Below are 13,742 nucleotides of genomic sequence, written 5' to 3'. Positions count from 1 at the left end.
AATGATGGATATGCAGTGGCTCCCAAAAGTGCTCGTACACTTATGGTTTTCATTGAAATAGGGCTCTATCCTTAATTTAAAGTAAACTTTCCGAATGAGATTTTAATAATCAGATCTATACTCTATTCCTAACAAAATTACATGAAATATTTAAAATACAGGGAAACTTTATTTTTAAGAAATTAATAATAAAAAAATGACAAACGTTTTATCTCACAAAAGTCTTCATACACTGAAATATTTTTGGATAAAATCAAAATTGGAATTACCGTTTGCCGCTTTTTAAAATTTTTGCATTGTGGTTGCATTTAAAAAATCATTTGCTTTAATTTTTTATTGTTTACTTCATAATATTCTATTTATTATTGAAAAATGGGTCGCAGTCGTAAAGAAATTACAAACAGCATTCAAAAATTGATAATTTTTCACCACAGTAGTGTTAAATTAATTCGAAATATCGCTAAATTAGTTAATTTATCCTATTGTACAGTGCAGTATGTGATAAAACACTTTAAAGAAGAAAATCGGATTGAAAACAAGGTAAGAAATGGTCGACCGAGAAAGTTAACTAAACGTTATAAGAGATTTATTATTAGAAAATTTGTGAAAAACCCATATTCGTGTGCTGTAAAAGTTTCTGCAGAATTTAATGCAAAGTTTTCTACTTCAATTTCACCTGAAACTGTTCAACGAGTTCTCAGAGAAGCTGGATTACATGGGCATTCTGCCTGTAAAAAAAATTTTTGTTGGTGAGAAAAACAAAGCTTAGGCTTTCATTCGTAAAATCAATGATAAATACACCCGAAAACGTACTGGAATAATGTCCTATTTGCTGACTAAAGCAAATTTAACATTTTTGGTTCCGATGGTCGAATAACTGTATGGAGAAAAAAAAAAAATGAGGAACATCATTCTAAGAACTTAATTGGAACAGTTAAGCATGGCGGTGGAGGTGTTCTTGTGTGTGGATGCATGGCAGCATCAGTACTAGGTAATATGGTATTTATTGATGGCATAATGAATCATTCTCTTTATTTAAATATTTTAAATAAAGAGACAATTTAAAATTATAAGCCCGAAATTTGGGTATTGGAAACAACTTTATTTTTAATCATAAACTTTATTAATGAATTTAACTTTATCAACTTTATTAATGAATCATTCTCTTTATTTAAATATTTTAAGAGACAATTTAAAATTATCAGCCCAAAACTTGGGTATTGGAAACAACTTTATTTTTAATCATGATAACGATCCTAAGCATATGGCTCTCAACGTTCACCTGTGGTGTCTCTATAATTGTCCACAGTTTTTAAAAACACCACCTCCGTCGCCAGATTTAAATCCCATAGAACACATTTGGAAAGAACTGAAGGTTAGAGTATAAAAACACGACATCAAAACGAAAAGCGAACTCAATGGATGAACATTCATTCTTCCATCATCTTTTGAGAGATAAAATGTTTGCCATTTTTTGATTATTATTTTTTAAAAATAAAGTTTTGCTATATTTTAAATATATTTCATGTAATTTTGTTATGAATAGATTATAGATCTTATTAAAATCTCATTCATAAAGTTTACTTTTAATTAATGTATAGAGCCCTATTTCAATGAAAATCATAAGTGTACGAATACTTTTGGGACCACTGTAGGTAATCAGAAAGTACAAAATTTTTAACTTACAAAAGCATACAGAAAGAATTTTTTTTTTTTTTTTAATAATGAACTAACACTAAATACTATCTAGTAAGTAATTGAAATCAAAATTTATGCTGCTATACTTTTAAAACTGCAAAAATAATTTTTAAAATAACTCTGTTATCGTATATTTAATATTTCTGCTTAGATCATGAAAAAGAATTTTCAGATTTTTAACATAATAAAATAATACCCATAAGGTTACCAAAATGGCTGGTGTCATGGTTAATCTTACATTCATTCTTAAACATCGGCTAATTTTGCATATAATGGTATAGAACATTTCATATTTAAATTATCAAAGCCAAATGAATATTTACTGACTGGAACTTTGCTTAATAAAGAATATATAAAAAGATGAATTTTAGAGGCACAGAGCTATCTTGCTCACAACAGTGAATATGCAGTGTCACAACAATGAAAATATTTTCATAAAACTTTCTATATTGTTTCCAGTAACTAACAGTACACATGTAGGATCAATACTTAAAGAAATAGAATCTGCAGACACCTTTTTTAAACACCTTGTACAGGAACGACAAACCACTCTCATTAAAATTTCTCATTTCATTTATTTTAAAGATACACAACAGGATAAATCTAAATCGATATTGGTACTCATGATTATCCAGGTTCAGATTTTTTGGGTGACATTTTTCTTGCCAACAAACAAAACATCAGGAGTAGGTGCCAAAGTGAAAGCAAACAAAGTAGTTAAGCAAACTTGAGTTTACTTCAAAAGATAACATACAAGAAGAAAGGATGATTCATAACATTTATACTTTTGCTATCACATGTGAATGTAAAAATGAAAATAACCATGCTGGAAAGTTATAATTCAAACAAATGGATTATTAGTGGCATATATTGTAAAACAAATGCCAAAATGTTTTTTGAAAATAGCTAAAAATAAAACTGAAAAAACTTTGATGGAACCAAATACAGAAAATGTGGCTGTCAACTCAATAATATTCACAAATTTGTTTGAAAGAATATTAGATGCAACTGTAAATGAGGATTGCCAAAATACCACTGAAGATGCCAAAACAGACTTAGTGTCAAGCAAATTATTGGCAATAAAACATTAATTGGGATAGCTGGTAAGTACCTAGATGCTTATATTTGATGCAGTGATGGCAGCTTATATCTAGATAAGAAGAAATATATCCCCAAATGTTTTCATTCAAATTCCTCAAAACTTTTATTTAAAAGGGTAAAAAGACACTTTTGTAGATCTTAATTCTATGTATGCAAAAATACTACTAATAAAGCTTTTACTAAAAATCTGTTACTTTTTAAATAGACATTTCAGTGTTGTAACAACCCTTCATGATTTACAATCATAACAGAAATCATCACTACACAGAAAAAATTATAGAATTTGATCTTTTTTTGCAGTAGTCACTCCTATGGTTGAGTCATGGTTAGAAGAAAGAAACAGCACTGAAGTGACTATTCTAAAATAACACACTATAGCAAATCATGATGAATAATCTATTCATCAAATACTATGAAACTACTGAAAGATATGCTACATTTATTTTCTAACCTAACTGAATATAAAACTCATCTTATTCCCCACTTCTTAAATGAAATTAGGAATATTATAGCCCATACTAATCAATGTTGAATGTTTCAATCGTATTCAGAATCTTTAAAGTTTTATTGGGTAAAAAGGGGATAAATATTCACTTACTTGAATTATAGTGCATTTAATATCTACTGTACAACTTTCGCCACCTCACTTGTAGGACATTTATTTAATAGCTCATAAGTGTGTGTGTGTGATTATGGCAAAGCCTCGAGGGCTATCAGCCTAAAGGGAGGGATGCCTTCGTGGAGGACTTTCTAAGGGAAACTGGCTCGTATACACGTTACACATGGGGAAAACCACGAAAACACCCATGCAGCCAGCCCGTTCGCGGGATTCGAACCTCGGACCGAACTACCAGTGTTCAGCGACTTTACCTCTCGGCCGCTGGTGGGCGCTTAATAGCTCATAAGTAATATGAATGAAAGTTTACAAGGGAAATTTTACTACTACTACTGTAAAATACATTAAAACTAAAATTATAGTCAAAATGCTGTGTTAAAAATGCCTTTTTATTCTTTAACAAAAACTAACTTGACGGCTCAATAACTTAACAATAACTAAGTACAGTTCTACTGTACTACATAACTCAAAAGCTTTTTTGCTTCAAATTTGACATGAAATACTGAAGTAAATTAAAGTAGCAAGTTGGATATAACATTCAGAAAAATTTTGATAAAACAGTATAAACTCGTCAGATAAAAAATTGTACCATCAAGCAGAAGAACATTTATTAAACTCCTACTTATGAAGGTGACATAACTAGCAAAGGAAATTCTGCATTGTTGCAGAATTCACTTATATAAAGTAGCACTCAAGAGCAAGCGACCATTATTTTATTTGGTTATTTTTTTGTTAAGATGGAGAAGTGGTAAGATGTGACTAATAGAAATGGGCTGTGATGATTACTACACAGTCAAGTTGCCAGATCAGTTGGAGTTTTGATGCAAACTGTTCAACATGTCTTCAAGAAGTAGTTTAAGACTCATGACTATGAAACATGACAGAACTGTTGTCAGAAAGAGATTCTGAGCCAGATGGATCAAAGGCAAATTGTATGGCTTGTAGATGCAAATAGCTTTCAAGCCAGGATAACATTTGCAGCATTCTATGAGTAGAAGTCCATCCCAACATATTTCCAAGCAGACACAGCAATTGGAATTGCATGCGATGAATATGTGGAGAGGCCCTTGCTCCGACAGACACACACAGATGCACATCTTGAATGGGCTAGGAATCGCTGATCTTGGACATTCAGTGAATCACGATTTTGTATACTTTCAAGTGATCTATGACACTGAGATTACTGAAAGTTCAATGAAGCTTTTTATTCTAAATGTGTCTAAGACTCAGTTCAAGCCAGTGGTGATTCTGCAATATTTCGGGAGTGTTTTTTGTGTCACGATGTGGACCCACCTGTCAAGTTAGTATTTGCATAGATTATATTAGCATGTTTATTTAAACATTCTCAAAGGTCACATGTTGTCCTCAGTCAACACCTTCATGAAGAGTATGCTATTGACATTTTTTTGCTTCTAGATAACAGAGTTCACAGAGCTGCACAAACATGTGACTGGCGCATGATGAACTAGATGATCAAATCTTCAGCAAGGGATATAAGCTAGATCTGATATACATGAAGAAACTCGTAAACTCCCTTCCCAAATTCAGGTTATCATGGCCATAGGCACAGGTCATACATTATAATGGAATTTTGCTAGGGTTGACTAATTTTTTAATCCAGTGAATTTATATAAACCCAGAAATATGTTTATATACTTGTATGAATGTACGAAATGTTATAAACCATATTCTAAAATATTACATCTCAACTACAGAGAAATGACAATTTACACAGAAAAAACAGTTAATTTATGGGTTCTAAGGTATATTATAGTTAGAACCCAACACAGTTTTCTTAAAAATGCCCAAATACAAACTTTTATACCAATGTCTTTTTTTTGTACATTTTTTTTTAAATATGCCCAGTTTAAAACCAACTTTCAGACCTTATATATAAAAATATAATAGCAAAGAAAAAAAGTGATTTTACCATAATTTATGATATTACAAAATATTTAAGTTACATAAGCATTTTAAAACTGTTCATACAACTAACAATACAGTGATGTACAGACAGAATTTACAAGACAAAGAGATATTTCATTTATCTGAATTCTTAAATTACAAATTGATTAAATTTAAAAGAGAAAAATAAATAAGCTTTTATGAAAGCTGCCCAAAATATACAAGATCAGCCTAACAGAAACATATCAAGTACTATTTATAAAGAGAATTTAAATTTATAACCTATTATTCTTGTTTATTTTCATGGTACTGCATGAGCACTCTTGACATCAGTTGAGCAATATGGCTGCTAGCAAGATAGGAAAAGCTTTTTAAATGCTTGAATAGAGAAAAATCCTTTGCTACTGTTGCACAGCATCACTTTGGAATATGCTATGGATCCAAATCTGCCTTGTTTTGGACAACTTGTTCAACAGATCAGAATTTGGATTTCACCCCCAATGACTACTTCATGTGGGCATACACAAAGGACCAAGTTTTTGCAGTACTTGCATGTTAACAGGAGGAAAAAGAAAATTTGCCAAAGAAGAGTGAGTAATTGCCAACTTTGGCACCATAACGGAAATGAATCACTACTGCAACTGTCTACAAGTTTTATGAACAGACCTTTTTTTGGAGGGGGTGAGGAGGGAATTGATAATTCAATCATTGGTCTACGAGATTTATCAAACAATGAAGTGATGCTAACTGACAATGTTCCACTTTGCATGAAATAACATTTTATTTGAGTCAATCAAAGAATGCATGGAAATGTTAGCAAGACACACTATCGAAAAAAAAAAAAAAAAAAAAAAAAAAAGAGAGAAGGGGGTGACAACCATTTATTTTGATTTCTCAGTCCCATATCAAACAGAAGAATTTCAAAATGCCAGTTTTGCACTTTTCGAAGTGAACTATAAATTAAATTTTGGCGATCCACATTTTAGAGTTAATACTCAAAATATTAAGTGGGTATGGGGTTCTTCAAAAATAAAAAGGCTTAAATGAAAATTTTGCTGCTAATGTGAAATGCCCTAAAAATAAAATTATATTCTTTAATAAAAATAACTGTGCTCAATAACTTTATATATAACCTTTTAAATAACTGACTATAGCACTGATATCTGTAATGCTACAAAACAACATACATAGAATGTTTGAATTTCGCGATGTAAACTTCGGGAAATATTCTAATCATGTAAATATTACTTCCATGCTATTAAACTCTTATTTCCATAAAACACCGGAAGTATCTCTTCGGTATTCTCCTTGTATTATGTAAACCACATATTTACAAAACATTACCATTCCTTTAATGTAAATGAGAAAAATCAATTGGAGGAAAATAGTTTCCATAATTAAAAAAAAAAAAAATACAACTTACTATCACATGTCTCAATTTGGCTAGCACATGAAGAAGCTAAACAACCCGTTTTAAAATCTCCACAGTCTAAAGAATTTCTCAGTTCTTCTTGAGGAATGGAATTTGGCAATTGATTTGTGCTTTCAGTTTGACATATTGTTGGCTCAACAGAAGATTCATAATGTATTATTGACTCTGCAAGAGGTCCATAATCTATTTTAGGCTCTGTAGGAGTTTCATATTCTATTGCTGGCTCTACTGGACATCCATAACCTATTGCTGGTTCTGCTTGACATTCATAACCGATTGCTGGCTCTGCAGGAGGTCCATAGTCTATTGCTGGCTCTGCAGGAGGTCCATAGTCTATTGTGGGCTCTACACAAGGTCCATAGTCTATTGTGGGCTCTACACAAGGTCCATAATCTATTGTGGGCTCTACACAAGGTCCATAATCTAAAGGCTGAACACTGTCTAGAGCACTCTGATTACAACTGTCTTCAGTAGGCAACAGCAAACAACTTTCATTCCCATTTCTAGAAAAAGGAACACAGTTTGTCCTTTCATAATTTTGAAGTTCACTTGGTTCAAGACAGATTTTAATGCAATTATTAGGTATGCAATTTAGAGACTGAAATTCCATTGATGTCCTTTTTTCATTTTGAAAATTTACAGAGTTTGCACAAGAATTATTTTGCATCAATTTAGTTGAAGCCACCTTTCTCCGAGCTTTTTGTTCTTTGATGAGAACATCTAATTCTTTTGATCTACCGGGAACAGCTCTTCGCAATGCACTACGGTGTTGCTGTAAGTTAAAAAAATAAAACTATTTGCAAGGCTATTTACTTATAATAAACAAAGTGCCATTTTCATAAAAAACAGTAAAATATGATTGTTGAGTAAAAAATATAAGTGATAAAAGGAAAATCATATGGAAATGAGAATTTCATTACAAAATATGGACAATTTGCATCGATTTCAAGAAAATGGTATTTAATGCAAGTTTACTGTAATTTTGTTAAAAAATACAGCTGACTTTCATTAGCAATTGAAAAATTTTTGCCATGTGATTTTTGATGGTTTATATTTTTCCCAGACTATCTTTTACTTCCCCAACTTTCCAGGTGAGTGAGAACTCTACATTTAGCCAAAAGAATTATTATTAATATTATTATTTAAATTTCATACTTATAAGTTTTATTTCAAAGTTTTAGAACAGGCTGCTGAACATTCCCTTGATGGTCTTTAAATTGAACTCTGATTGATGAAATAATTTCAGAGACACTTTTTTTTTAATACCTTTTAGAGTTTGACAATGTCATTAATGTCTCATCAGCTGCTTAGAAGAAATGTCAGAATCGTAATTTCATTTTTCTCATCTGTCAAGAATTTTTAAATTACAAGGTGAAACTTGTAAAGGTAAATTACAAGGTGGAGGTTTTATGCACACCAGAAATTTCTCTTCAAATGGTCATTTTAATTTAAATTTTCTATTTCTGACTGCTGTGACAAGAAATACGCTTCATTATTAGCATGTCTGATTCTCCAATAAGAGAAAAGCTACAGAGCAGCAGAATCTCCATACAGTGTATAAAGAGCAAAATGATATGTATGTATTACTTTAAAACAGTTTCAAGCTTCCTTAACTATTGGTAATGAATTTATGTATATATTTTAAAAATTTAAGTACAGCACAATGACTTACCTGCATCTTTTGTTATAAAGTTGTGTGATAACATACATAAATAGTTTTTTCTAATGATGCTACTTTACATTAACTTTCAACACGATTAAAAAAAAAAAAAAAAAAAAAAAAAAAAAGACGAGGTGCTTTAATTCAGCCTGTATAGAAACCATAATTCTTGCTTCAGGAAGAATAAAATGTAGCACTACATGGAATAACATTCTGTATTTATAAAAGAGTTAGAAAATCTCAATTCTTTCAAATCTTTTTGCAGCATTATGATATATATATATATATATATATATACACGAGTTTAGGTAGTAATTAGTAGTAATACAGATGAACTGCATTTATCACTTATTTTGTTAATAAAATTTGAAAATCTTCTGTTATCAAGACTGGATTCAGAAATGCAAATTCTGAGTATTTTGATTAAATTTCAAAAAATACTTTATATTTTGCCAAAATGGAAAGACACTGCTTTTAAATGGTTGATTCTATTAATTAAAAAAATCAAAATTCAGGCTTCAAGGTACACATGTTTAGAAGGTAAACTTTTCACAATCTGGTGGCTTTCGTTACTACTGTTTTTTTCCCAGTACAAAAAACATACATAAATGTAAATAGATTCTTTATTATTTAACAATAAATATAATAACTACACTTAACACGATATCTCTTTGAAATCAGAATTGGAAACGTTAAGAAGAAACCTATCCAGATTAACACAAATAATAGAATGAGTAATAAATAATATGAATTTCATGAATTAAAGCTGAAATTTCTTCTATTTCAAGAAAGTTTATATCCTGCATCTTTGCTTTTATATGCTAGCACCTTTCTTCCCTCACAAAATATTTTGATTTAAGAAAAGGGGAAACAATATAAGGAAGGAAAAAGAATTAATTGCACGAACAGGACAGACACAAACGATTTTTTTCCTCCTTTGTGTAAACTTTAAACTGTTTTTTGATTTTCCCACTTCAGATTAAGTACATTACACATAAAAATGTATTAAAAAATGTACAATTGTTAGAATAAATTAGTGTCACTTTTGCACAATGAAACTCAGCAGAGTCAAAAACAAATAAGTGCCTAATGATATATTGGCGAGAAAGGATTCTACCTACGTTTTTGATGAAATGATCAAAATGAATCTCTTATAAGTTTTTTTTTCAGCACTTCAATTTAAATTTTTGTGAAGACTGTTAATTTTAATTTGTGTTACACTTGAGTTAACCCTTTGGGTACACATTTATTTGAAAATTGTTTTCACTTGGAGCATATTTTACCCTTTGGCTACATTTCACGTATCAGTATGCCATGCAGTGTTTGGGCAAAGATGCACATGACGTTCTGATACATCACTGAAACCGAGACGAGAGTTAGCTAGTTCATTCTGGTTTATTTCAAAGTAATGTGTATCTGCTGTAACAGAACAAATAATTTCAGTACTTTGGTGAACCTTGTTCGGGATACACAAACCCCATAATGATAAAAATAGAGAATATATTTTATCAAAAATGATAGCAACAGTTTTAATGAAAGTAGCAATCTTGAATCTGATAAAGAATTTTATAATGATCCTTTAAGCAATTAAGAGGATGGAGTTGTGTATCCTAAGCATGGTTCATCAAACTACTGAAATTATTTGTTCTGTTGTAACAGACACACATTACTTTGAAATAAACCAAAATGAACTAGTTAAATCTTTTCTCAATTTCAATGATGTATCAGAATGTCATGTGCATCTTTGCTCACACAAATGCATGATGTACTGATATGTCAAATGTAGCCAAAGTGTTACGCAAACTCTAACTTGTTAAATAAAGATTTTATAGTAATTTTAACAAGATTCCTTTATAAAACTGTGCTAAACAGAGGACAATGTACTTAAACACAACTGTTTTAAATGCACGACATTATCAATATTTAATATTTTTATGGGTTTTAGTATTTAGATTTTATGCATCATTCAACAGTTTACTAGCCGGTTCATTTTCTAGCGATGAGAATGTTCAAAACATTTTCCAATACAAAGGAATGGCCATATTTCTTCCTTGTGCCATAGCTTATGAAAGATTTCACAAAATGCTCTACATACATACTTCCTACCCTAAATAATTTATGAAACTTCACTTGCATTTGACAGAATAGAGTATTATTTTATATACAAATGTAAACTAGTGTGTAAAACTTGCACAACTTTACCGATTTTGATCACAATTCTGAAAAAAAAATCAACTGGGAGACATGAAATTCATACTTCAGAGGTACGATGTACTGCTTAAAGATGAAGGTATAACAGCAAAAAATGGACAGTATATGTACAGTATTGAAATGAAAAAAAAGAATTCATTGAGACAATGACAAAGAAACTGTCTGGCCAAGAGGAAGAACAACAAACCAAAGAGCTTAGTAAGGGATATAACCTTTTTTAACTCAAACTTGCCAATCATTTTACCACATGTAAAGGCATCCTGATGTTTCTTGTAGCCATGGTACACATACAATCTCACTTTCACAAGAATGCCTGGAAATGAGTCTTGCTTCCTTCTTTTCAAGTTGTTTATACTGAATGTGCGAACTCCTTGCGTTTTGCATGCCCTGATATATCCTCCAATGTCATGATGGTGGTAACTGCATATGCTTCATCTTTCTAATTGAATTTGCTTCATACTCAACGTTAAAAGCCCCTTACAATAATTTCCTCGCTGCATGTTGAGAAATAAATTTGTTGCTTAAGTTTTGCACACCAGTGTACATTCAGATGATTGAAAGGTTAGTCAGATTACAAGTTGGTTAAATTTCAATAAGAATTCTTTAATTATGCTCTGATACTCGAATATTACTTTATTAAAAAAGGAAAAAATATGTTATTGTTAAATCTTTATTCAGTAAATAACCCTTCAGTATAACACTGAATTTTAAAATGATTTTCAATTTTTGGACTTAAATTTTTTGAAAATTCATTTTTAAAGTTTTAGTTTCAGAAAAGTTTTAGAGAAGAATTTTAGTTTTTTTTAAGAAGAGTTAAGTAAAGAAGAAAAATGTTAGGGTAATCTTGGAGGTGAAAGAAAAGATTATTGAAAAGTATGAAGATGGCATGCATATCCAGAACATGGCTGTTGCAAACCATATACAGAGCGAGATGATGTCCATGATAGTGAAAAACAAAAGATGTTATTAAATCAAGTAATGTTCCAAAGAGTGTAAAATCAATTACCAAACAAAGATCAGAGATATTACAGTATGATAAAAAATTGTGTTTGATCTCGATAGCAGAAAAAAATTATGTACAGTATATATTTTACTCATTGCATATGTTTTTAATATTAAACAGTGTTATAACAACAATGAAAATAGGATTTTTTAAATAATAACAGATTAATTAACTTCTTTTTATTTCTGATTGGAAAAGTTTATTTGGAATACATCAAAGAATCGAGAACAGATTAATGAAGTACAGCCATTTACCAATGTACTCAGATATTAGCTAATATCTGTCGATACCTCACCAAAATACACTATCCCTGTTTCTGAAATCCAGAGTCTATCCAGATTCATCTATAAAGACCGGATTTTTCATTTTTATTATCTATTTTTAGGAGACGGAATACAAAGAAAAGATGACAATGGATTCTTCTCTCTATTTCCAATAATGATATCAGCACTGCATCAACTTTTTCGATAACCTTATCACCAACAAAAAAGTTCTTGGAACAAGCTTTGTTCATTCTGAGTTAATTTTTACTCCATCATACATTTTCTAGTTTGCTGAGAAATGAAGCAGGAGCAGTTCATTTGGGAAATGATTCGACAAAACTCATTTGCCTTCTTAGTCAGCAGAATTCATATAAAGTACAGACTGCTACAGAGAATAAAAATCTGATGAAATTTTAAATTGCCAAATAATACTAGTAAAATAAAAACCTGCCTTATTGATCTGCCAACCAGGGTTTGGTAAAGCTCGATGATTTGAAGCTCGGTTAAGCTTGAGCTTGATTATTTTTTCAAGCTTTCGAGCATTTGAAGTTGACATACATTATCAAAAGACTTATAATGGGCTTATAATTAAAATAATATTTTTTAGAAATTTAAAAGAAACTTTTTCTTCACTTATACATTTATTTATGCATTTACATTAATGAAAAAATATTTTAAAAACACAAGTGCATGTAGTGATATATCCGACAGCTTCGACCTAATTTTGGTGCAAAAATTGTTGGCCATGGAAAATACCCTCTCAGAATCAAGCGACGTTGGTTTTATACTGTAAATAGCTTCAAGTAACCGCTTTAAATTTACAGTCAATTCACCATTACTTTTTGACAAATTCTTGACTTCATATTTTAAAGTGGTCACTTTCCGGTAGTTTGCTACTTGGAGCTTCTAATAGTACTCTTAAGTTGTTCTTCAAGAGAAGCACCAACTTTGATAGTTGTTTCTGCTTCACTGCTTGATTTTTCATTTGATGAATAGGGTGATGAATCTGGTGACGGAAATAAATGCTTCATCAAAGCAGCTGCTAGTTCTATAGAAGCTTTTGATGATGTTTTATTTAAGTTGTTTAATGAATCCATGAAATCTATGATATTTTTGTTGATCCTGCTATTGATGTAAAAAATCGATATTTAGAGAAAGAGAACTACTTATTTCAGATTCTTGTTCAGTTAACTTCTCTCGTATAAAGTTGACAGGAATATACACTGTTCGTAAAGCGCTTGTTTTTCACCCATAGCGTTAAGTGCCACTTCAATTGGTTTTAACGTCAAGACTATGGATTTTATTAATTCCAGGTTTAAATTTGTTAAAAGACGTTCAGGTCCAAGTTCAATGAGTACATCCTTTGTAACTTCATACAATTTTACAAATGTTTCAAGCATTTTCAGCATTGAATTCCATCTGGTTTTACAATCCAGAGAGAGTTGTAGCTCTATCTGCAATTTTTCTCTGCATTTAGACTTGAACAAATCTGAACACACAACAGAATTTTTGAAAAAAATTGCAACTTGTCTCACAATATTTATGTTTTCCTTGAACGATTAATTCTGTAATTCAGTTTCAATAATGCTCAAACCATTATCAACATCATCAAAATCATCAGTCTTTCCTGAACTTTTTTCCATCCCTGATTTTTCTTTATAAAAAGTTTTTGTAACAGCCAAATGCAAAGCATGTGCAAGATATGTTTGATAAAAAGCAGGTGATTCTTTCCCAAACTTGATCATAACACTTGCTCCATCCCCAATAGTGGATACAATATCGTGATTAAATGATAGACTAAAAGATTCGAGGTGCTCATCTACAAGTTCTTGCATTTTTTTTTTTTTTTTTTT

General features: G+C 30.8%; 1 protein-coding gene across 7 annotated transcripts in view; it reads right to left on the bottom strand.

Annotated features, from left to right (window-relative positions):
* Positions 1-13,742, bottom strand: part of LOC118194378 (uncharacterized) — a 139,510-nt gene that overhangs the window by 97,162 nt on the left and 28,606 nt on the right. For all 7 annotated transcript variants that reach the window (XM_085813513.1, XM_085813515.1, XM_085813514.1 and 4 more), the window contains one exon: positions 6,744-7,524. In XM_085813513.1, coding sequence (XP_085669639.1) covers positions 6,744-7,524 — 781 coding nt within the window. The remainder of the gene's footprint in view (positions 1-6,743; positions 7,525-13,742) is intronic.

Source organism: Stegodyphus dumicola, chromosome 3 (assembly GCF_044657685.1).
Source record: "Stegodyphus dumicola isolate Sdum_Otavi_A_Nest chromosome 3, ASM4465768v1".
In the NCBI taxonomy this organism is placed as follows: Eukaryota; Metazoa; Arthropoda; class Arachnida; order Araneae; family Eresidae; genus Stegodyphus; species Stegodyphus dumicola.
The sequence above is the reverse complement of the archived record's forward strand: the minus strand, read 5'-3'. Positions and strand labels throughout refer to the sequence as shown.